The 25,702-nt window shown below is 41.8% G+C and overlaps 1 protein-coding gene across 3 annotated transcripts in view; it reads left to right on the top strand.

Moving 5' to 3' along the window:
- nkain2 (sodium/potassium transporting ATPase interacting 2) overlaps positions 1 to 24,028 on the top strand; it is a 163,951-nt gene extending 139,923 nt beyond the window's left edge. For 2 of the 3 annotated variants that reach the window (XM_021600369.2, XM_021600370.2), the window contains exons 5-7: positions 8,439 to 8,499; positions 19,514 to 19,595; positions 21,464 to 24,028. In XM_021600369.2, the coding sequence (XP_021456044.1) occupies positions 8,439 to 8,499; positions 19,514 to 19,595; positions 21,464 to 21,473 (153 nt within the window). In that variant the 3' untranslated portion in view covers positions 21,474 to 24,028. Of the gene's footprint in view, positions 1 to 8,438; positions 8,500 to 19,513; positions 19,600 to 21,463 lie in introns of those variants that run through there. The other variant, XM_021600371.2, reaches the window with a different exon arrangement.
- Positions 24,029 to 25,702: the final 1,674 nt, after the last annotated feature.

Genomic DNA, 25,702 nt, shown 5'->3' with positions numbered 1-25,702 from the left:
TCAATATAGATAGAAGGATATGGAATGTACCTTTAATGGTCTACTCGAGACCCATACCTGTAACCCTGACCGGTGACAATGAGAACAAATAGTCCTTTCCTGTGTGGGTAGTGTTACCAAGCAGTGCAAACCCAGTAAAGGTCATTCCACCTTAACCTTCTGTCAGTCAACATGCGTGCAACAGCCATGTCACGTAACCAGCCTATTGAACAGAGTCGAAGGGTTCTCGTTTCAATCTTGACTCTTTGTCAACAGGAGTGCACAGCGAATAGAAATATGCGATAATGGAAGCGATTTCTCAATTCAATTCTATCTGGCCATGGCATGTTAGCCTGGCTGGTGGGACTTTAAACATGTCTCTCTCTGAGGTATAAAGGAAATGGGAAACTGTAAGAGGGAAATAATGGTCAAACACTTCACAAGCATCTCTGTGTGTTTGAGGCGAGAGGAGAGTGAGAGGGAAGCACCGCCCATGTGTTTATTGTGCTGTAACATTGCTATGTCAAAAAGTGACTCATTCTCCTCTATGGTTAAGTGCCTTCTCAATTGTGAAAGTGGAAAATTGGGTCTGATGAATGTCGTTGAAGAATCACAGTATCCTCACAGGAAAAGAAGACTTCTGTCTCATTTCTGATCATTTGGTACCACTGGGACAATGCAACAGCTATCCTGGAGTAAAAGAGCTCTCTCAGTACAATGCATTGATTTATCTCTTTGGATTCCCTAGAAATATCAGGGTAGCCATACAGGGCATATAATATTGTTAAAGATCATTATCAATGATTTCTTTAGGGAATGACTTAATAAATGTGACCTTTCAGTAGAGTTGATGTGTTTAAACCACCTACTCTTTCAACATTCAGTGATTCTGCTAAATGCGCATATTTCATAATTACATTACCAGGTTTGGGCAAGAGATTCAGACTAATGTCGAATAATCCTTCATATTCATGTATTTTTTATCTAGCGGCTTAAAATTGATTGCCTGTTGCTTAGTCATTTTACTTTTATTTGCATTATGCTAGTTTTCCAAAGCTTCGCATTTGGCTTATGATTTGTCTGGGGTACAGGGCAAGATACATTTTCTGCCACATAGAGCCATGTGTACTTACCGTCAGGCTTCTTTGAGAGTAAAAAGGTGAATATTTTAGGGCTTCCGGAACATTTGCACTGTGACAGAATGATCGGGTTTGGTGGAATCTCTCCTTACTTTGTGAAATATCTTCTTACTTCAAATATGTCATGTTTCAATTTCTCAAAACTCTTTCAGGCAAGTTTCTTTTCTATTCATCCTGTCATCTTCTTTCTGGAAAACTGCGGCCAACTGCGGTTAACTCGTTCGAGAGCATGAATGATTCAGCAAGAAAATTTGTCTCATTTATTATTGGAGAGGTTTGACATTTTTAGCATCCTCATTTGAATTTTTACTTTTTCAATTACAAGTATTTGATTATTGAAACCACTCGTATTGATTACAAAATGTATTTCTAATCACACAAAGGAGCGTGTCTGTTCCCAAATGGCACCCTATTCCCTATAGTCCATTACTTTTGATCAGGGGCTGGTCAAAAGTAGTGCATTATATATGGAATAGGGTGCTCTCCTCCTTCATTATGTACAATGATTTACACTACAGCCTATAGTATATAAATCTTTCCTTTGACCATTTTTCCTCCTCTCCTCTTACAAAATGATGCCCACCAGCCGAAGACTCAATAGAGAAGTCAATGAGCTTGGCCCTTGGCCATGATTAAGGAAGTAAACGGTTAATTTAGCTACCTAACAAGACCAACGCCTATGTGGAACTCACACAGCACAAGCTCAGGAGGTCTTTGCTGTGGAGCCTCTCCTTCTTCTGTAGGGAGACTAATTCAGATGAAGAGCCCGGTAGGTCGCCCAAGGAGGATTAGAATGAAGAGAACTCAATTGCTTTCTGCTCTAAGGTTGGCAGATTATTGAAGACACAGAGGTTTATTTTAATTACACCCAAAGAATGGGCCCAGCTCACAGCTGAAAGTCTGAAAGTTCTGTCTACATTAAATGGAACCTAATGAATTCTTCAATATCTTATTTTTTAAGGATTAAAAAATTCACTGTCAAACAATGATACACTGATGTATCAATATATATGAAGTTACACTAGGAGACATTCACTTGGGAATGCACTATTGAATGTAGTCTTACATTAGAATAACAGTAGCATTACTGGGTTTTTTTATTTATTTAACTAGGCAAGTCAGTTGATAACAAACTATTATTTACAACGACAGCCTAATGGGAACAGTGGATTAACTGCCTTGTTCAGGGGCAGGTGGACAGATTTTTATTTTGTCAGCTCTGGGATTTGATTCAGCAACCTTTCGGGTTACTGGCCCAACGCTCTAACCACTAGGCTACCTGCCGCCCATTTCTTACTGCATACTGTGGAGATTAAACTGTCTTTGATGGTTGTGAATGTGTGAGGGGTAATGCTTTGCCATCATTGAATTATCATGAATCCTGAATACATTGCTCAGGGCCCATTTTCCAAATGTTCTCCAGTCTTTTTTCTTCTCGGTATGGGGTTAAATACTAGGGAAACATTTCAGCAAGGCTTTCACAAGTCCTCAACCTGCCTGTGCAGTATTACCCACAGTGTATGCAGTACCTCATTTAGAGTGATGCATCAGCTTGCCATCCACAGCATCTACCCCCAACCGCTCTGATATGTGGCCAACAGAAAGCACCATTTTATAGGAACTGCTGAAATGCCATTTGGCTTTATTGTGATGAGTAATAAAACACACATTGAACCTTTAGCGTACTCTGTAAATGCCCCAAAATATATACAATCAGCATTTCCCTGAGCCAGGTCTGGTTTTACAAGAGTCTGTATGCCAGCAGTTGTCCTATTTAAAAGGTTTAATGGAGTCAATGTACTTAGATGTTTGCCCTTGATGTGTTGTAGCTTGCTTCCATTTCCTGGGGATGCAACCCCAGTAAAAAGCTAAGGTTCCACTGAAAGTCTGTTTGCTGGTGCAAGCTGTGAGATGTGGCTGCAAATAACCAGTTGTTGGCATGGTACGCAGCTCTGCCCCGTCTATAAACGCTAAGGAGCAAAGTCACCCGCAGCGAGCCAAGGAACACAGGAGGATGGGGTCAAGGACATGTGAATTACCTTTTGCACAAAGTGAGCCGCTCACAGTTTGAAATGGGAGTCTACACTGAGACAGAAATAGGTTGAGTGATGCCACATCAGCACCTGAAAATGGATTAAACTACAGGATTGTGCCCACTTTTTATGAGGAAATAGGTTAGCTGGGAAATGTCCTCCACATCAATAATTGTATGAAGGACCTTTGAAGTTATATTTTCCCTGCCGATCTCTAACATGGTTGGGTGAAGTAAAATATCTGATTATAATACTATAGATAGTCAAATGTGAGGTGTTGGAAGTGAGATGCAGGAGTAGGTGAAAAGCCAAGATCCAGGATTTCAACACATGCAATAGCATGCTCACATCTGTAGACTTTGTATAGCAGTGGAAGCTGCTGAGGGGAGGAAAAAATTGTTGGAAAAATTGTCCAACACTTGTTTACAGGCAATTTTACTTTTTAATTTGACAATTTACAGACAAAAATGTATTGTGTCATGCACAAAGTAGATGTCCTACCGTCTTGCAAAAACTATAGTTTGTTAAACCTCTTTGGGCTGAGATCCCGCTAACGGGGATAAGTATTTTACACCATTTTAAATAAACACTTCTTGTTAATCCCACCACAGTGTCCGATTTCAAAAAGGCTTTACGACGAAAACAAACCAAACGATTATGTTAGGTGAGTGCCTAGTCACAGAAAAACACAAAGGAGTCACAAAAAGCAGAAATAGAGATAAATCAATCACTAACCTTTGATGATCTTCATCAGATGACACTCATAGGACTTCATGTTACACAATACATATATGTTTTGTTCGATAAAGTTCATATCTATATAAAGAAACACAGTATACATTGGCACGTTATGTTCAGTAATTCCAAAACATCCGGTGATTTTGCAGAGAGCCACATCAATTTACAGAAATACTCATAATAAACATTGATAAAAGATACAACTATTATGCATGGAATTATAGATACACTTCTCCTTAATGCAACCACTGTTTCAGATTTCAAAAAAGCTTTACCGAAAAAGCACACCATGCAATAATCTGAGTACAGCACTCAGAGACCAAAACAACTCAAACAGATATCCGCCATGTTGTGTAGTCAACAGAAGTCAGAAATAGCATTATAAAAATTCACTTACCTTGAATGATCTTCATCAGAATGCACTCCCAGGAATTCCAGTTCCACAATAAATGTTTGATTGTTCGATAATGTCCATCATTTATGTCCAAATACCTCCTTTTTGTTCACACGTTTATAATTCACTGTATCACAATTCCAGTGGGTCAGAAGTTTACATACACTAAGTTAACTGTGCCTTTAAACAGCTTGGAAAATTTTTAAAAATGATGTCATGGCGTTAGAAGCTTCTGACAGGCTAAAATCAAAAGAAATCAGCCAAAAAATTGTAGACATCCACAAGTCTGGTTCAGCCTTGGGAGCAATTTCCAAATGCCTGAAGGTACCATGTTCATCTGTACAAACAATAGTACGCAAGTATAAACACCATGGGACCACGCAGCCGTCATACCGCTCAGGAAGGAGACGCGTTCTGTCTCCTAGAGATGAACGTACTTTGGTGCGAAAAGTGCAAATCAATCCTAGCAAAGGACCTTGTGAAGATGCTGGAGGAAACAGATACAAAAGTATCTATATCCACAGTAAAACGAGTCCTATATCGACATAACCTAAAAGGCCGCTCAGCAAGGAAGAAGCCACTGCTCCAAAACCGTCATAAAAAAAGCCAGACTACGGTTTGCAATTGCACATGGGGACAAAGATCGAACTTTTTGGAGAAATGCCCTCTGGTCTGATGAAACAAAAATAGAACTGTTTGGCCATAATGACCATCGTTATGTTTGGAGGAAAAAGGGGTAGGCTTGCAAGCCAAAGAACACCATCCCAACCGTGAAGCACGGGGTTGTGGGGGTGCTTTGTTGCAGGAGGGACTGGTGCACTTCACAAAATAAATGGCATCATGAGGTAAGCAAATTATGTGGATATATTGAAGCAACATCTCAAGACATCAGTCAGGAAGTTAAAGCTTGGTCGCAAATGGGACTTTCAAATGGACAACGACCCCAAGCATACTTCCAAAGTTGTGACAAAATGGCTTAAGGACAACAAAGTCAAGGTATTGGAGTGGCCATCACAAAGCCCTGACCTCAATCCCATAGAAAATGTGTGGGCAGAGCTTGCTCAGTTACACCAGCTCTGTCAGGAGGAATGGGCCAAATTCACTCAACTTATTGTGGGAAGCTTGTGGAAGGCTCCCCGAAACGTTTGACCCAAGTTGAACAATTTAAAGGCAATGCTACTAAATACGAATTGAGTGTATGTTAACTTCTGACCCACTGGGAATGTGATGAAATAAATAAAAGCTGAAATAATCATTCTCTATACTATTATTCTGACATATCACATTCTTAAAATACAGTGGTGATCCTAACTGACCTAAGACTGGGAACTTTTACAAGGATCAAATGTCAGAATAGTGAAAAACTGAGTTGAAATGTATTTGGCTAAGGTGTATGTAAACTTCCTACTTCATCTGTAGATTGATGCTTCTTATTGTGCATGTTATAAACAAAAAAAATGTATGATTAAAGATTGTACTATGATTAAAGATTGTACGATAATCGTTACAAATCATCTGAAAATCAGTCTGAAATTGAATATTTCATCTGTTGTTCATGTCCATATAGCCTAGGACAATGTGGTAAAGTACTGTTATTCCTTATTCCTTTTTTATAAAAAATTTCGCTTGCTTGCCTCACTTTTCTGGGGGGAAAATACGTTAAACAGTGAATCAATTTTGTCTGGCCTTATCTAGTTTCCAAAATGCAATAGCCATAGTATGATTTTGATTTCTAACAACCAATATGAAACCCTTTTTTTCAGTCAAAATATTTCTAATGCTGAAGAATGTTTCTAGTCAATCTCTCCGTGGCTGAATTGGTGCATTCAGAATGAATGGGACCGTTTTGAAACCACTCTCCTATTACAGCACATTGCATTGTCATGCCAGTTGGATTTCACAAGTGCTGCACATAGATTGAAAGTGTCCTCTGCCTCAACACTCCTTGACCTTTGAGCAGTGATGTGCACGTGATCCATGCATGCAACAGCACCCTCCAACTATAATAAGGCCAACATGCGATCGCTATCGTACCCGTGCAAAACATGCCACTCATTCAGTGTCGTGGCTATCAGCTGCACAACATAGGAGACTATTCATTTATAAGGCTCCTGATTCAATTAGCCTTTGAACAGTAATGCAATCAGTCATATTCAAAGTCAACTGGACAAAGCTGCTTTTTTGAAAGTGATGGTTATGAAGCTATGTAGTAGAGACGTGTGTCTGACTCCCACCCAGACAATAGAGAATGGCGGTGTTGTGTGTCTGTGTTTATTCTGAGGAGACGCGGCTTCATAATACTTGCGGTGAGATCAATCATGCCCCCAGACTTATTCTCAATTATTAATGGTTTCCTCAGTAACTCTGCATGTATTATTCAGATGTATAGAATCTAATTTTAACCTACCATCGGGAGTCATCGTCACAGTGGTATTTCCTACGGAGTAGAATGGTTTGTGTATAAAGGAGCCTTCATCATAAGAATACCCTTCTCTATTTACAGGAGACAAATTAGGTTTACGCCCTGTGACACGGTTCAAAATGAGATGCCATTGGGTAATCAGAGGAGCTTTGTGTGTGTGTGTGTGTGTGTGTGTGTGTGTGTGTGTGTGTGTGTGTGTGTGTGTGTGTGTGTGTGTGTGTGTGTGTGTGTGTGTGTGTGTGTGTGTGTGTCTTGTGTTGCTGTCTGATAATAACGCCCATGCGACAAACAAAAAACAGCTCCTTTGTCTCACCTTCTCAGTGCTCCTAATGGGTAAAGTGTGCAGTGTATTGTGTGAGTGGCGGGCCCCGGATCGTGTGTGGCATGTGTCCTTCACATCAGGGCACAGTATTATGCAAATGGCCCAGTCTGGAGATGTATTGCATCTGTGTGAGTGTTGGCCTGTGCTCCCAGCCAGCTACAGAGACAGAGCAGGGGGAGAGGGGGAGGAAGGGAGCGCCACATTATTTAGAGTAAATGAGGGCAAGACCTTGAAATATTCCTGGAATTTTAAATCTGTGGTTGCTCAGATTTATAACTGTGTCTGTTTATCGGGCAAGGAGGGGTAGAAATGAAATACAAAATAGCTTATTATGTCTTTATGCATTTTAGTTCAATGATCTGATTAAACGATAAACACAGATTATAAAGAAAGCCATGTTGGCTAAACTCTCCATCATGGTAGGGGCCACTATGATGAATCTCAATGTACACACTGCTGGTTGCATGCCAGCATGACCCTTAGACTCCAGACAGCGCCTGAATATGAGGACGGCACACCCATTATCCACATGGGTATCTATAGTGCTGTCTCGTGCATGGCCTCCTGTCTAACTGAATCCTATGTTACATTGAGAATGTCCATTCCTCTCCACTTACACGCTGACCTCAGCCTGACCCCCAGCATCTGTATCACGCAATCCAATCAGAGGCCTCCAATTCCTGGTCTATGAAATTACAGGCCTAAGGAAGAGCGGGGAAAGAAAGTAATATGGTTGTGTTGTTCTGAGGTGTGTTAGTGCCAAGAGCAGGGATATCTACTATACTACTGTGTTGTACTTTGGCTAAGACTTCAATGACATTTCCTATGTTCGCCTGGCTTTCTATTGTTAAACTTAATCCACTTAATCATTATATTAGGTGACTCATTTTAAACACAGACTTATTAAGAACCGCCAAGCCCACATGATTAGCCCCCGACCATTTAAAAAAAAAAAATGTTTGTGTAATGTCTCTTAATAAACCATGTTTTTCCATTGGCGATGCAGGGTTTCTCTTTTCTCTCTTTTTCCGTTGTCGTCTCTCTTCCTCTCTATGTGACCCGTTTCCTAGAGCAGAGTGATGCATTATATGTTGTACTAACACCTGTTCCCTCAACACAGATAGCGTTAGATGGTATTAGATTAGATGCTAACACCTGTTTCCTCAGCACAGAATGTTTTCCACTTGGAGATGCTCTTCTGATCTCTATCTTGTTCCCATTTTCTATCACTGGTGGCTCATCTTTTCCCACCAATATTATTTTGCAGCTCTCTGCAGCTCTTGAAGGCAAGGACACAAAAATCTATGTTTCCTCCACTGATTGTGCTATTCTAATTAGTCTCTTTCTCACTGTGAAATGTCACAACTCACAACTGCAGACTAACTTAACTTTCTTAATTTCTCTTTTGCAGCTTGTTGGGTTCATCTATGCCTGTTATGTGGTGAAGCTCATCTCAGAAGAGGAAGACAGCTGTGAGTATTGCCTTTCAACGAATATTGTAGATCTAGGAGAAATATACCTGATTCCTACGGTCACACATTTAAAGGCGATTATCATTTCCCTTTGCTTGTTATAATGATAACTCAGTGCCATCTCACCTCATGTGCCTCAGTTGCCCCGTTCACGTCATGTCGGAAACTCCGAGTTAAATTTCAAATGAACACAAGTTATTTGTGTATTGTTTGATTCTGATAATTCCCAAGTGGGAATGTTTCTACAAAGAGTATCAAGTCGCAAATTTCAGAGTTTCCGACATGACATGAATGTGGCAAGTGAAACGCACACCTTTGATTCATAAGCTTTACCTGACCAATCACATAACTCCAGTTACTGATGTTTTGCTACGACAGTACTAATGAGCCATTTTCCTGGACTCGCTCCATGATATAATATATAACTAGTTATTTTACGTCCAAGTAAATATATACAGTATGTCTGGCTCAAGGCTGACATCTCTGTATTCCTGCATTTACAGAGTACTTCATTTACTCTAATAACCGAGCATTAGCATGGACATTACTCTTCTGGTAGGATCTTTAGATTTAGCCAAGTTTAATGCTCCAACAAAGGTTTACATTTAAAAGTCCAATTGCCTTGCTCCAAGATACATTAATTATTTTCTTTGGCCTCTGCCTCTTTTTCACAAGATTAGAAAGCAAAACATATATTGGGACAGGAATTACTTTTTGTGTTATCGTCATTTAGAAATGAATATTGATTGCGCCAAGACATGTGCTAGTTCTCCTTGTTACCCGTCTTGATTTGGAAACATAGTATGTGCTGGAAAGAATGCATTTGCCAACCACCCCGGCATCCTAGATCAATACCATTTAGTTTTTAGCAATCTCTCTTGCATTCTCTCCATTTGCAACATTCGTCACCAAGCAGCAGCCATAAAGAGAAAGAAGGAACGAGAGGGGATAGAGAGCGAGAAAGAGAGGGGGGGGGGGGGGGGGGGGGTCAGAGAGGGGGGGGGGGGTCACATGAGGCGATTGTACATGATTGCACACTGTACATGCCTTCTCTATCGTTTTAGAACATTTTTGACTACAGTACCGTTCAAAATGTTGGGGTCACTTAGAAATGTCCTTGTTTTTGAAAGAAAAGCACATTTTTTTGTCCATTAAAAGAACGTGAAATTGATCAGAAATACAGTGTAGATATTGTTAATGTTGTAAATGACTATTGTAGCTGGAAATTGAATTTTTTGTATGGAATATCTACATAGGTGTACAGAGGCCCATTATCAGCAACCATCACTCCTGTGTTCCAATGGCATGTTGTGTTAGCTAATCCAAGTTTATCATTTTAAAAGGCTAATTGATCATTAGAAAACCCTTTTGCAATTATGTTAGCACAGCTGAAAACTGTTGTCCTGATTAAAGAAGCAATACAACTGGCCTTTTTTAGACTAGTTGATTATCTGGAGCATCAGCATTTGTGGTTTCGATTGCAGGCTCAAAATGGCCAGAAACAAAGAACTTTCTTCTGAAACTCGTCAGTCTATTCTTGTTCGGAGAAATTAAGGCTATTCCATGCGATAAATTGCCAAGAAACTGAAGATCTTGTACAACGCTGTATACTACTCCCTTCACAGAACAGCACAAACTGGCCCTAACCAGAATAGAAAGAGGAGTGGGAGGCCCCGGTGCACAACTGAGCAAGAGGACAAGTACATTAGTGTCTAGTTCGAGAAACAGACTCCTCCCAAGGACTCAACTGGCAGCTTCATTAAAAAATACACGCAAAACACCAGTCTCAATGTCAACAGTAGAGAGATGACTCTGGGATGCTGGCCTTCTAGGCAGAATTCCTCTGTCCAGTGTATGTTATCTTAATCTTTTATTTTTATTGGCCAGTCTGAGATATGGCTTTTTCTTTGCAACTCTGCCTAGAAGGCCAGCATCCCGGAGTCACCTCTCTACTGTTGACGTTGAGACTGGTGTTTTGCGGGTACTATTTAATGAAGCTGCCAGTTGAGGACTTGTGAGATGTCTGTTTCTCAAACTAGACACTCTAATGTACCTGTCCTCTTGCTCAACTGTGCACCGGAGCCTCCCACTCCTCTTTCTATTCTAGTTAAAGCCAGTTTGTGTTGTTCTGTGAAGGGAGTAGTACACAGCATGGTACGAGATCTTCCGTTTCTTGGCAATTTCTCGCATGGAATAGCCTTAATTTCTCCGAACAAGAATAGACTGACGAGTTTCAGAAGAAAGTTATTTGTTTCTGGCCATTTTGAGCCTGTAATTGAACCCACAAATGCTGATGCTTCTTTAATCAGGACAACAGTTTTCAGCTGTACTAACATAATTGCAAAAGGGTTTTCTAATGATCAATTAGCCTTTTAAAATTATAAACTTGGATTAGCTAACACAAAGAGGCCATTCGGAACACAGGAGTGATGGTTGCTGATAATGGGCCTCTGTACGCCTATGTAGATATTCCATGAAGAAATCACCCGTTTCCAGCTACAATAGTCATTTACAACATTAACAATGTCTACACTGTATTTCTGATCAATTTGACGTTATTTTAATGGACAAAAAAATAGCTTTTCTTTCAAAAACAATTAAATTTCTAAGTGACCCCAAACCTTTGAACAGTAGTGAATATTAACTTGAGTTTCATAATCACAGTTATTCATTTAAGATTGGATGCAGCATGCCTTTATTAAGAGTGTCCGGCTCCCCTAGGTCCTCCCCTAGGTCAGTACACTGACAACACTTTTAGTGTACTGACATTATACCTGACTGCAGGTTAGTGTTGTCGCAACCCAACATACAGTACCGCTCACCAGCAATAGGGATTCATATAAAACGTTTCAGTGGTGGTAGAAGAAGGCTTTGCCTCTGATAGCTGTGTGATCACCTTCAATATGCACACAGTACACTGAACATGGGAGCTGTTATGAGAGATATTACTAAGAGTGTGTGCGGTTTGGTTGCTCTCTCAAGCCAGAAAAAGACTGAGTCAAATAAGTGATGTGGCACTTAGTAGGCTATTTCCTCTACATTTAGCATGGGTATCTGAGTGTGGCTCTGCTGGAGCCCCTGTACAGGGAGCCAACACTAGGCAGGCAGGAGTACTAAACCATGACCACAACCAAACGTGAGTCTCTCAGCTAGCTGAGATTGCCTATCAGACCATGTCTCTCTCTCTTTCTAAAGAGTATCCCCAGACATAGCTTTCCCATCTTTAGAGCCCAAATGTCACTGCCCAGAATGGGGAGTACCTCAATCTGGCATATTATATAGCCCATCCTGGATAAGTAAAGGATTCCCTCAGGCATTGTTATGATAAAAGTAATTTTGGTCCCAATTAAGAGACAATTATATTTGCCACTCAATAATGGCAGTGAGAAATATGCCATTCAGGGGAAATGAAGCTCAAATTGGAATTTACCCTTGACAATCTCGTTGATGTATTTGATGTGTTCCGGAGTTGGAATTTAAAGAACCTGGGAAAAGCCCATGAAGTATAATACTCCATTTGCAGTGGTGGTGGTGATCATTTCAGTCATGTAGCTGTGTTTAATTTGGCCAAACACAGAGGAACAATATTGTTCATACCCTCCAGTGAATGAGAATGGTATTGATGGTTTGATCCCTGAAGCATGAGGAAACACTAATCTGGGAGCCGTATTGGCCATTACAGCTCTAATTAATATAGTACATGAAGCACCTCAGCGAAGGTAATGAACAGCTAAAACCAATCAACATGCTCACTCCGTAATTACAACTACTATCAAGGGTAATGTCCCAGGGTCCATTTAAAAGAAAGGATGGTATTTTAAATTATTTTGCCTCCAAGAGAGGAAAGAGGGAGAAAAGATGAGAGAGGGGGAATCAAGATGCAGCTAGCAGTGTGTTCAAGGTGCTGTAAATACTTTTTTTGCATTAATAACAAGGAAATTAGGTTACAGCTTCCTCTATGGGATTTGCAATCAGGTTCAGTGGACCAGAAAGGTGGAATGTCATGTTGATTGGCCCTCGGCGGCATTTCATTTGCCACTGCTTTGTCATAACAACTTGTTGTGAGTACTTAAGACAAAGCAATTTGGAGACGTAGATCAAGTTGTGCTGACTGCAATTCTCAACAATGCTGCCATTAAACCTTCCCCTATAGCTAAAGCCTACTGAATAAAGCCCAATCAATATGTGGCTATGTCTTTGGGGGAAGTGGTACCTGTATATCTCTGACTGCTGCTAGTGTTTTACTGGCATCTTTCAGGGCTTTTTGTATAGATATGAGCTACTAATAATCCACCTTAGCTATTAGCATCTGTTTTAGTGTGTTTCGTCATCAAGTGAGCACTATTTGTCACATTAGCATGGTAAATACAAGTAGCTGCAGGCATTTAACATTATTCCCTCCAGCAAAAGGAAAATATTAAAATAGCTTTTCATTACACACATAATGGTTCAGTCAATCGGTCACTCAGTGTAACATTCTAACAGTCTTATATATTCACCTGAAGAAATCACGCCCAATGATCCAATGGGCCAATGGATGCCGAGCCCGCCCTCAGAAGCCCCACCTTCCTGGCTATAATCCCGGGGCACACATTCATTTCCTCAATGCTTCGCTCTTCAGCTCCTCTGGAGGAAGAGCGTATCATGTAATTTGCTAACTTTTGAAGCACACGAAGACTACGAAATTCAGCTCCGACTTTGGTCTGTTAGTAGGGAGAGAGTACTCGTCCCAATAGATGTTACAAATTTTGACTCTTCTTATCGGTTTTTGTTTTTGTTAAAAACCCATTACTTTCTCCACTGCTTGTGTAGACAGTTCTTCCTTGCTTTAGTAAGATTGCCAGTGGTAAGAGTAAATTCAAAAAGGCTAACCAGCCGAGTTGGAACCTCCGACTGTGCCCTAGGGCATGTGGTTTCACAATGAAAATTAAAGATACTCATGAGTGCTTTCCTGTTTAAATGGAGGTCTTGACTCGGACCAGTTCGTGTGACCATTGTCTCCTCCTGTCTTCAACTTCCATTGGGCATCGGGCTGACGTTGTGAGAAAGATTGGGGCTTCTGACGAAGGGTTTCCGGTGAAGCGACCTCGGGAATGGGGTTGTCTGAGGCCGGGAGAGAGCAGCAGCGGTGGTCAGAGTTGATAGGGCTGTCATCACAGCCAAGTGAAGATCATTCCAGTTTCTCTGTCATTGATCAGATTCCCGGGGATGATATACTGTACTATCCCTGACTGGTTCTGGAGGGTGTTCAGAGTGTGAATCGAATGACATCAATCTATGGCAGCCTAAAGCTTTTGGATTCGGCCGGTGAGAGTGAACCATTGGTGGTTAATACGCCTTTGATGGAGCTGTGTCGTAGGGCGGCAGATCACCCGGGGGTGGATTGGCCGGCTTCTCCCCCACAGCAGAGTTCCTCTAGGTTTGGGGGAAGGTATCTACCTCCTGTTCCTGCAGCTGTGAAGCATCGCTTACCCCTGCTTACCCCTGAGCTAAAGGCGACCCGGGATTCCCCTCTATCGGGTTATGGGGAGTTCATGAATGTACAGGGTTTGGAGTAGGCGGGGCACGTTTGCACACCGCTGATGGATGCAAAGCTGGCAACTTACTTACCTCCATGGACTAACAAAGGGGCTAATCCTAGCACGGTACTTCCAAATAAACAGTCCCAGTTCTCGGGGGATCAGCTGGACAAAGTATACCAGGCCTAGGGTGTGGCAGCCCGGTTGTTGAATGTGGTCACGGTGCTGCAGATGTTCTGTATCATATCGATTTGCTGCAAGAGCTGAATAAGACTATGGAGGCGGGAAAGCCAGTTTCAGGGATCTTCGTCGAAATGCGTGCTACGGCTAATTTTGTACATCTGTCCTGCTGTACTATCCTGTCTGTAGGGGAAGTGTGGGGGTGACAGTGGTGGCTCAGCGACACCTCCAGTTGACGTTGTCCAGGATTCCTGAGAGGGACATGCAGATGTATTTGGATGAGCCAGTTTCGCAAACAAGGTTGTTTGGCTCGACTATGGAGTTCTTACAGAAAACAGGACGCAGCTCTACGTGTCCTTTTCCCACGAAAATCCTTCACAGGGGTGACGGGGCCCTCCTCACCAAGCATTTATGGTGGCAACAGTGCTCCCAAGTGGCTCGGTTAATAGGGGCAAGTTACTAGTTGCCGAGGTCCCCGAACCTGGTGTGCGCTGGATGTCAGAACGGCAGTATCACGAAAGCACATTATTTCAACCCAAAGTTCCTTGGTGTTCAGGGGTATCGAGAGGGCGGTATCATCCAGGTGAGGGCATAATAAAAACAGTTCCTTCCCCACATTCAGACACATGGTTGTCAAGAGTGGTGGATTCGAAAACAAATTATCGCAGTCCTCGGGGTGGAGCTCTGCCCCTTCAGGACATAATGTATGGGAGACTGGCAGCGTGCTCTGTCCAGTGGCGACCTACGCAGTTTCACAGTGGGTGATGAGGACGGTGGCGAGGGGTTGGCCTCTGATGGCCTCTATGATAGCTGGGGTGCCTCTGGGACTTCTGTTGATGCGTCTGTTTCAGCGCTGTCTGAGTGCTACACGCCTGGACGCAACTTGCCATTGCCATCGGTGGCTCAAGGTATCCCTGTCGTGCCTAAGGGCATTGACTCCTTGCAGTGGGTTCTCATGGGCCGGATATTGTCCCGCAGGGTGATCACCGCAAACGCTTCGTACTCAAACATTTTTTATAGTTGTTTATTAACCATTATTCTACCAGGTATATTGACAGAAAACATAGTGTACTACTTTCTCTTGTACACTTAAGGCTCGGAAGAGTTGCAGGGGAGAGGAGAAGAGATAAAGGTGCTTTGAAAGCTAGGAAAAAAAACTGTAGCTTGCAACATTACATTTTTTTTTAAAGCAGCTCTCATGGTAGAAAAGGTTGGAGACCCCTGGTAAAAGCCCATGGCACCGACCTTGGACCTAGCTTTGATCCTGGATGCTCTGTGTGAGCCTCCGTTTGAACCATTGGAGTCTGTGGACCTGAAGGTCCTTTCCTAGAAGACTGCCCTGCTCATGACATTGGCGTTGGCCAAGCGCGTTGGGGATCTTGACGCGCTATCAGTACACCCGTCCTGTTTGGAGTTCGCGGTTGGTGACTCCAAAGTTGTGTTACATCCTAATGCAGCTTTCGCTCCCAAGGTTAAGGCTATATCTAACAGGTCCCTGGCTTTTGAGCTGTTCCCTTTCTCATCTCCTCCATTTGCTCCCAGTGAACAACGGAGGTTGCATGGCCTGTGTCCGGTGCGCTTTACACATGTATATGGATGGGACCCTGGATGTCCGCGTTTGTGACCAGCTTTTTGTCTATTTTGCTAATCCAGCTCAAGGTAGGGCACTTTCTTGGATTGTCTCCCTGGCATTTGACAGCAAAGGACAAGGGAAAAGGATCGCCTAGTGATGTGCATGCTCACTCCACTAGGGGTTTGGCTGCTTCTAGGGCATTGATCCGGGGCATCCCCACATACCTTAGTGAGGTTTTATCACTTGGATGTAACTGCTCCCAGTGTGGCTCATAGTGTTCTTATGGCTGGGTCCGGGAGTGGGTGTTAGGCAGTGTGCAGGTTGCGCATTTATCCGGGTTACCACAGTTCCCTGCAGGTTTGAGCCTTGGGCTGCCTTGGGGTGCGGCAGAGCGTAAAGTGCGCATTATCAGGGTTACCATAGTTTCCTGTGTGTTTGAGCCTTTGGCTGCCGTGGCAGCGTGGGAGTACACAGTTTCCAGGTTACTGCAGGTTTCCTGTGTGTTTGAGCCTCAGGCTGCCGTGGTTCATCGGCTCTGATCAATGCTATGCAGCGCGTGTGCCCTTTGGACTTGGCCTGTAGTGGCAGATTGTCATTGTGCATAGCCAAGTTGCAGCTGGTTCTGGTTCCCTATATAGGGCTCTGACAGTTCAGGCTTCATGAGGCTCTGACAGTTCATGCTTCTCAGGTACCTATTAGGTAAAAAGGTGGCTTCTGTAACCAGTGGTGGACCTAATGATTTGGAGGGCCCAAGCAGAGACCAGTTTTATGGGTTTTATAGGAAAGACATGAAATTTAACTGTGAAAATGTATTACCTTTTAATATGCCATGAACACAACCACTCATGATTTTTTCATCTGATTATCAAAAAGTAGGTTACCTTCGCACTTTTATCCAAAATAATTACAGCATCCAAACAGTGCACTTTGCACCCGCCAACTTTTCTTCAATTGGCAAGTGGCTAAAACTATCTTACCGGAGAAAGCAAACGAAAGCAAACGAAAAAACGTACTATGCCGTACTCTTGTTGGCCAGACAGCATAATATACATGGGCTACACATACAGTGCCTTCAGAAACTATTCATACCCCTTGACTTTTTCCAAATTTGGTGTGTTACAACCTGAATTTTAAACGGATTCAAATGAGATTTGTGTCACTGGCCTACACACAACACCCCATAATGTCACAGTGAATTATGTTTTTATTTTGTTTTACAAATGTAATAAAAAATGAAAAGCTGAAATGTTTAGAGTCAATAAGTATTCAACCCCTGTGTTATGGCAAGCCTAAATAAGTTGCATGTTCTGTGTGCTATAATAACGTTTAACATGATCTTTGAATGACTAACTAATCTCTGTACCCCACACATACAGTACAATTATCTGTAAGGTCCCTCGGTCGAGCAGTGAATTTAAAAACATATTCAACTACAAAAACCAGGGAGGTTGTCTAATGCCTCGCAAAGAAGTGCACTTATTTGTAGATGGTTAAAACTGTAAAAAGCAAACATTGAATATCCCTTTGAGCATGGTGAGCTATTAATTACACTTTGGATGGCGTATCAATACACCAAGTCACTACAAAGATACAGCCGTCCTTCCTAACTCAGTTCCTTACTCAGAAACCTGTTCGCAATAAGCCACTAAAGTAAAACTGCAAAAAATGTGGCAAAGGTATGCTTGTCATCGGCAAGGTCTAGGGAGTTGTTTATGATACAAATAAATGGAATACAGCTAAGCACAGGCGGAATCCTAGCGGGAAACCTGGTTCAATCTGCTTTCCAAAAGACACTGGGAGACAAATTCACCTTTCTGCAGGACAATAACTTTAAACACAAGGCCAAATATACACGGGTGTTGCTTACCAAGACGACCAAGATGACACAAGTCAAGGGGTATGAATACTTTCTGAAGGCACTGTACATGTCCTCTGCCTTGATGACGATGGCAGTATTATCAGCAGCACCTGTCTTTTTACTAAAGAAATATGTTCACTTAAGGCAATTCTTCTGTAAAAATGTAATCTTTCTTTCTTTTCTCTGCCTCGCTCTGGAAGCGCCTCATTGCTGCTACTTAATTTCAATGAAGGTCACGTTTGAAATCGTATCGCGTGAAACAATGCACAGAAACTCTGTCAGGGTGGAATAGTCCATTATTTTGAACCAGTCAAGGTGGAATAGTCCATTATTATGAACCAGTCAGGGTGGAATAGTCCATTATTATGGGTGTCCGTGGGTGATTAATGGCACTTGTTTCTACCATTATGATAAAAACTTGGATAATATTAATATTGATATGAAACACATGTACACTATATGTATGGAAATAAATTATTGACGGGGGTTGGGGTACTCGAAACGGAGCATGGGTGGGATCTCAATCTGAGAAATTATATATTTTTGTAAAAGATTAGAAGTAAAAAAATATATAAATTATGCCCAGCTTATGAGGCCTCTTGATGATTTGAGGCCTGAGGCAAATGCCTCTTCTGCCTAATGGTAAATCCGCCACTGTCTGTAACCCCTTTTTAGAGCTGGTGTAATCTGTGTGTGCTTGGGCTGCCGTGGGTCTCCTTGTTTGGTACCCTCTGAGCTGGCTTGGGGTGTGATTGTATGTCCCCATAGTATGTTATACCGAATGATTGACTGAAAGGGAATGTACAGTTCTGAATACAACTACTGTTCCCTGAAGGAGGGAACGAGGTATAAGCCGTCAGGGGATTTGGGCACGCTGAAAGCTGTACTGAATTGAGGAAATAAATGCGAGCCCCATTAGTATATCCAGGAAGGCGGGGCTTCCAAGAGCGGGCTCGGCATTCATTGGCCCATTGGTCATGAAGTGAATATGATTGGCCGTTGACTCCCTCCTTCAGGGAATAGTAGTTATACTCATAACTGTACATTTTCCTGTGGTTATATATGAACTTTTACTCTGCAGAACAATACTGATACAATAGAATACTTAAGTGCTAAAGCTACATTTAATGGGACTTTTTTTTTCAAGAGGATGTAGTGCAAGCCTTTATTGTTCCTTAGCCTTTTATTGAAATTTGCCTGATTGAGATGTGGCCAGTCTATCTCCAGATTTTAAATTGGGCACGTTCTGTCTTACCTCTGCAGGTCCTCTGATAAGCCTGATCACAGTACAGAGGTTAATGCCTACAATAAAGGCCAACAAGGATTTAGAGCTTTTGGTGAACGTCCCCTAAAATGTACCATTAGAATGATGATAATGCCCGACCTTCCATCTCTTCCTATTCAAGGTGCTGGGGGGGAGGAGAGCTCATCAGGAAATGTATTTGGCTTATCTCAGTGTTTCATTTGTCTTAAAAGACTCAGATGCATAAAGACATCGGATCGTTATCGCGCTTTAGCACCTCCGTCTTTTTGGTTGAGGCCCAGATACCTAGACCTGCAGGCCGGTCTCTGTGGAAGGCTGGGCTTTAATCCTGTCCAGTTTGTTATTCTGTGTGATCTGCTAATCCAACAGGCCATGCTCCCCGAGCATTGCTCCACCGCAGATATCGCCCCTAACCAGCCCTTAGACGGTCCGGACACTGATCATCCACTGCCTGGGATTATCACAAAGACACAAGCACGCACGCGCTTATTTAGAGACACAGACGCGCGCGCGCACACACACACACACACACACACACACACACACACACACACACACATGCCTTTGTTTGATCTCACAGTAACCAGATGTCCTCCTTTTCTTCTTATTTCTGTGTCCAGTTGATTTTATAGGAGGGTTCGACTCCTATGGTTATCAAGGACCTCAGAAGACATCCCATTTGCAACTACAACCCATGTACATGTAAGTGCACTGTAGCTACATCTCTTCACACCTCCTATTACAGTCCTTCAGAAATGTTTTCCCCTGACTGTGGCTTATCTGGGTGCCAAGTTCACTATATTGTCACACTTCAGTCTATAAACTGGAAAAATAGGACTAGGCTGAGGACATTACAACGCAAGGCAGAGAGGAGTCTCATATATAAATAATGCTAGTGTCAGTACAGCTTAGGCAATAGCTTGGGTCAACAATGAGGGATGGACTGTTTGTATCTGGACTCCTGAAAGGTTGGGATTGTCTTGAGAGTAAATGAGGAGAGGAACATGGGATGTTCAGTCTTTGAGAGACTTGAAAGGATTTCCCTACTTGACACTGAATGAATCAGAGATTTTGTTTTATAATCCTGTGTACAGTGCAGGCTGGTCAACATATAATACACAGGAAATAGACAGTAATCCACTCCTACAGTATAAAGAGTTATCCTCGAAAGCGGGTCTCATAGGTACATTGAACATGAATGTGGATATACAATGCACAGGAGGTTGGTGGCACCTTATTGGGGAGGACCAGCTCGCGATAATGACTGGAGAGGAATTAGTGGAATGGTAACAAATACATCAAACACATGGTTTCCAGGTGTTTTTTTTAATCACATTTCTCTGGGGGTCACATGAAGCAATTTTTGGGGGATATACTGTTCTGTGCTCATGGCCTTGTGTGTCAGATGAGCCCCACAGTGGCAGGAACAGAACAGCCTGGGTATCCCCTGCCTGCCTCTCTCTGTGGAGCACAGGCCTCAGCTGACTGGCCCAGCTAAGTAACACTAATCGTAGGGGGAGAAACACTGTGAAGCAGTGCCAGGATTTAGAGCAGGGTGCTGACATGTCTACTAGTGAGGAGAGGGGGTTGGTGGGAATAGGTAGGGAGGAAGAGGGGGGGGGGGTAACAGCCTCTTGCCCAGCCCAATGCCTACATTTGGTCATTCAGTGGTGACTACAATGGAGTGTCTCCTAAATCTTAACCTGCTGTCTGTCACTCTCAGACAGCAATGAATGGAAACACAGGGAGGGGAGGGGACAATGAAGTGCACATAGGGTGTGTGGACATGTCCATTGTCTAATGTGAATGGAATAGGATGTGTTGTATCTGGCCCATTGTTCAAATCAGTATTGTGTCATCTGTTATTAGCTGCTGGTTGTACAAGGTCAGCTGAGTTCAGGTGGGAGTCCTCCGTCATTTAAGGGAGTAGGGTTTAGACTTGTACTCAAGGAAACACTTCAATCCTTCACCAACATAACTTCTCAGTTGTGTCATGAACGTTCTGCCTATACTTCTCTATAATAACTGGGCAGATAGGTGGCTAATTCCAGGGTAAATCACTTTGCCGTCATCACATCAGACAAGAACCATCATTTTATGATCATAATTTCCTGTATTGCGCAGGGAAAGTGTGTAACTGTCGGTAGGTCAGCATTTAACACATATGGCACACATTATGGACATATGGATTCATTTGTAACACAGGAGAATGGAGAAAAAAACAGAAATGTCATTAAGAGCCATTCTGTGGTTTTATGACACCCAATAGGGAAGACAATATAGATTATAAATCATTTGCGCCAAGATAATGATATGGTAGATGTACTACACATCATCTTCAATAGTCAATCAGTCTTCACAGCTGATGCACGTTAACAATCGTTCTTATTGGATGTGACAACTGTGAATTACCAAGGTCTTTAGAGAATAGTGGCAGGTGTAATGATTCATGCTTTTTTTTTCGTGATTTGCTTGTTTTAACATGAACATACAATATGAACTTGTATTTGAATTTGTCTGTGGCAATGTGCTTTCTTGGCACTGACTCATTTTTCTCTTTCTCTTCACAGGTCAAAGTAACAAGGACAGCTGCCTTATGAACCAATCAAATAGAGAGCTACAGTTCTAACTTATTGTCTCATTTCGTAAATGTCTTAAAATAATACAGTGTCTTACAAACTGTGTGGAGAATGTGAGATTCGACACTTTAACCTCAAAGACTCCGACAAACACACTGGGTTTTCTTTGTCTCTGCTCAGCCTCTCTGCTCAGTGGGGGAGTCAGTCTGGGTCTGGACTAGGGGCCAGGCAGGTGCAAGAGCGCCCTCCTGTGGCTCTGTTGACCTTACAGGACGCATATCTCTCCATACTGGTTCTTGCTTTCTTTATGACAGCTGAATAACTGTTATATTGAGGGAACAAATTGCTTTGATGCCCCTGGACAGTGTTCAAAAGGACCAAGATTCCGGACAAAGGGAAACAGTTGGACTTGTGCCAAGTTCTGAGAGCACTAGCTAAGTGGTGCCTGTGTTCCGACTAACTTGATTAGAAATACTCTCTGCTTAAGGAATGTTCAATAACTAATCACTATGGCTTTAGTCATCAGAAGTAGTTTTATAGCTCCCTTATAAAGAGTTGATTAGAATCAATGTACATGTGAAACCATGTGTTTACAATACATACACTTGCGCCGTTGGAATTCGATCTGAGTTGGGCAATTGAATGGGACAAAACTTTGACGGGATTGAAAAAGCAATCAGGTGTTGTTTCTTGCGATGGATGTATTTGCCTTGAATGTGCCAAGAACAAGCGTTAAAGATGAGTTAGACAAGGTATTGGATGCTATCCAGAGATACATATTTTTGGAGCTCGTCTCGGGGACATCAGTTCAAAAGTTCATTCGGGGATAACACAATATTTGTTTTGCATGAGGTGTCAAACTCTGTTGCATATTTAATCTCTGAAAGCACTGGACCTCATCCCATACTAGGTAGAGGTGACAGTTGGCCTTTCTGCAGATGTCTTTTCTCTGTAAGGTTATGTGAATTTTGTGCTTTTTTTAAGACAGCGTGGAGACATGAGTCTAATGACAAAGAGAAAACAAAATGTAACTTCTTTCAATTCTAGAATTTTTTTTTAACATGTGACAGTGTTTACTCTTTTATAGTTGACTAACAATATATTATAGAGAGCTTGGAACTAGAAGGTTTTATCTGCATTTTTTTAATCAAAATTGAGTTATTGACATAGCCTTGTTCTCTTCAATGTTCTCTACATATATATAAATACCCCAATTCATGTTGTTAAGTTCCAAATAATACAATAGAAAAATAGCTGACACTATTCAAAGCAATGAGGGTTCGTAACTATAAAGCCAATTATCTCAGAATAATCTTTTTGCAGATAGAACCTTGTAGTCCCAAGCTCTTGTTATGTTGTGTATAAGTGGGCCTTTCTTTTACTCCTAACTGTATAAAGTGTCAAGGGAAACCTTGGGAACAATATCTTGCTGATAGTGGTGTGGTGTGAGGACTAGAAGGAGGTGTGTGGTAGAGTTTGTGCTGTGGCTGAAACGTTGTGCTTTTGTCTAGTGGACAGCGTGGGAACCCCCTGAACCAACCAGGACTGCCTCAGTTCTTTCATCGTCGTCTTAGCCTCATCATACTGTAACTGTTCTACTGGAGGGAGCCTTTTTCCCGTGAGCAAAACAATTTGTATATCTCCCACCATGCATAAATCCTTCTGCTCTGTAGACCTTAACTCTATATCATGGGGCCTATCTATGTTTTCTATTTCAATAGTGTGAATCTGTTGGCTCTTCTGGAAATGAATGAGGTAATACTAACAGGTCTTCCAAGTGACTGAATATTGAAATGGAAGCTTTTATTTCCCCCTCCGCTGTGATCTATGATGATAATTTTGTAAATGTCACCTCGAAATACATAAATGCCTAAAATGCTGTTCTAAACTCAGGCAAGTTTAGCTTCCAACATACACTTACTACTTGTGTTTGAACCTGACCAAATGGTAACAGCCAATAGAAAACCTGAAAACACAAAGATTCCAAAGCTAAGCATTATCCTCTTCTTCATAACATTTGTGTCTGGGACAGTATGATATTGATATTCAACTGGGTAAAAGCAATATGGTCTCTAGTATGCTTCCATTCATTATAAGTCCCAGATAAGAGTAAGTTGTGTTTTATCAGTGAGTTTATCTAATATGATTGGATAGTGGATGTACTGTAGTGACACTGGTGGTTACCAACATAGTTACTTACTGCTGAGATTGTCCATCACCCCTTGATTACAGAGATTATTCAAAGTTGTAAATATAACACAAATTCTCAACCAGGATAACGTTTTTGACAAGATGTTGTATAGATCTGAATTAGAAATAAAATCATTTGATTGCATCTTGCTGTACTGTATTCTAAGTTCCTACGTTCAAAGGGAGCTGTATAATACTGTTGCAGGCACTCAATTGCTCATCATAGAGGCTTTCCTGAATACACTATTGGTTGTTTTGCTTGGGTTCAGTGCTCACTTCTACTTCTCAATAGATTTAGCAATTTATATTTATGTTACTTTCAAATTGACTGTAAATATAATAAAATCTAACTGTGGAAAAGTCCAATTAATTTTCTCATTTGATTTCCGAGTACTTTCACTTCCTGCAATGCCTTATGTAATCACTGACATCCTACTTTCTAATCTCTCATCTGAACAGCGAGATGTGCTGATACAATAATGGTTTGGAGTGCCTAGCAACAGCCTGTACAGCCGGAAGGTATCATTCATTACAATTTTCTACAGTATGTGAGGCAAACTGTTGCCAGCCTCAGCCCATCCGTCCTCAACACCGCAGACATAACGGGGGAGGGTGTGAAGCTAACCTGATGCTGCCATCTATAATTTATTTGTTCCTCTATTTTACTAAATGCTCCACTCTCGTATACAATGTTTAAAAGACCCATGTACTTTCCCTGTGCCAAGTATAATGCTCTGGCAGGAGGCTATTGATTAAAACCTTTGAAGCAAGCACATGTGGATGTAAAGATTTTCCTCTCCTATACATATGTCTGCAGGTTTACCTTCCACCTGCCTGAGTTTTCTATGAAATATCCCTTTATGAAAGATAGCACAGCGTGAAGCTCATTGTTACCTGAGACCTATACAGCTTTCTATAGTAAACAAAGCTTGCCCTCTGGGAGAAGAGGAAATACTCTGCCAACTCCTCACTGGAAATTGGATCTTTAACCAATGAGGCAATTGGAAAGAGAATAATATCCTGATATGATACAGGAGCTGAGCTGTGGTCGGGGGAGAAATCAATCCTTGACACTGTTGCATTTTTATCTGATCTTTGTGTGTGTGCGTGTTTGTCTAAATATACACCAATTATAGAAAGGAGACTGTCTGTACTTGGAAACCACCGCGGTAATGCTCACAGAGCAATGGTCCCAACACACACAGAGCTGGCTGGAAGTTCACTGAACGCTCACTCTCTCGCACACAAAATGAAATGTCAAAGACTCACCAATATTCACAGCCATCTGTTCAAGAGAAAATGCAAAGTAGTCTGTGTTAAAACCTCCATCAGAGTCACACTGCAGCCAAGCTCCAAGCTGACCAAAGATGTGCCATCATGTGACAGATTGTTTTATCAGAGAGTCATGTGAGACCTACCAGTGTTAGAAAATGATGAATACGGGGGGAAAAAAAGCATATCGGCTCCTATGCTAAATAGTACTGAGAACATCAGGGACATCTTTAGAGCTCTTTTTTCTGATGACATAGGCATTCCTACCCATTAGTGTCTGTCTCCTCTTTGCCTCCGTCAATCATTCTGTCTGGGCCTCCTGCCACAGGAACCATGTGTAGTTGAGAAGTGTATATGATATAATGAGGTTGGGAAGCCTCAGAGCGAGTAATGACTGATCATGAGCCATATCACAGTATTACTTTGTTTCATTGCTTTTCCCAGTGAGGAGGATTTCAGAGTCCAAGTCAGCATCTCCGCTGTATTTTGAAAGTAAATTATGCCATTTAAAAAAATGGTATTTGCAACATTAACAAGCATGCTTATAAACAGTTTAATACACAATACACTGTTTAATGTTCACATATTCATGATACTACCTATCAAGAGGTTATCTTGATGAACCTAGTTTTGATAACAATATGGTATTAGTCATTTTACTACCAAGCTAACATATCCACATGTTTACAGTTGGCTTCTTAAATACAATATTAGCTCTATGTGTGAAAGTTGTTTGTCTTAGCTGAATTTCTCCCTCTCTGCACTGTA

The sequence above is a fragment of the Oncorhynchus mykiss genome, chromosome 4 (genome assembly GCF_013265735.2).
Source record: "Oncorhynchus mykiss isolate Arlee chromosome 4, USDA_OmykA_1.1, whole genome shotgun sequence".
In the NCBI taxonomy this organism is placed as follows: Eukaryota; Metazoa; Chordata; class Actinopteri; order Salmoniformes; family Salmonidae; genus Oncorhynchus; species Oncorhynchus mykiss.
Note: the sequence above shows the minus strand (reverse complement) of the source record. Positions and strands in the feature narration are given on the sequence as shown.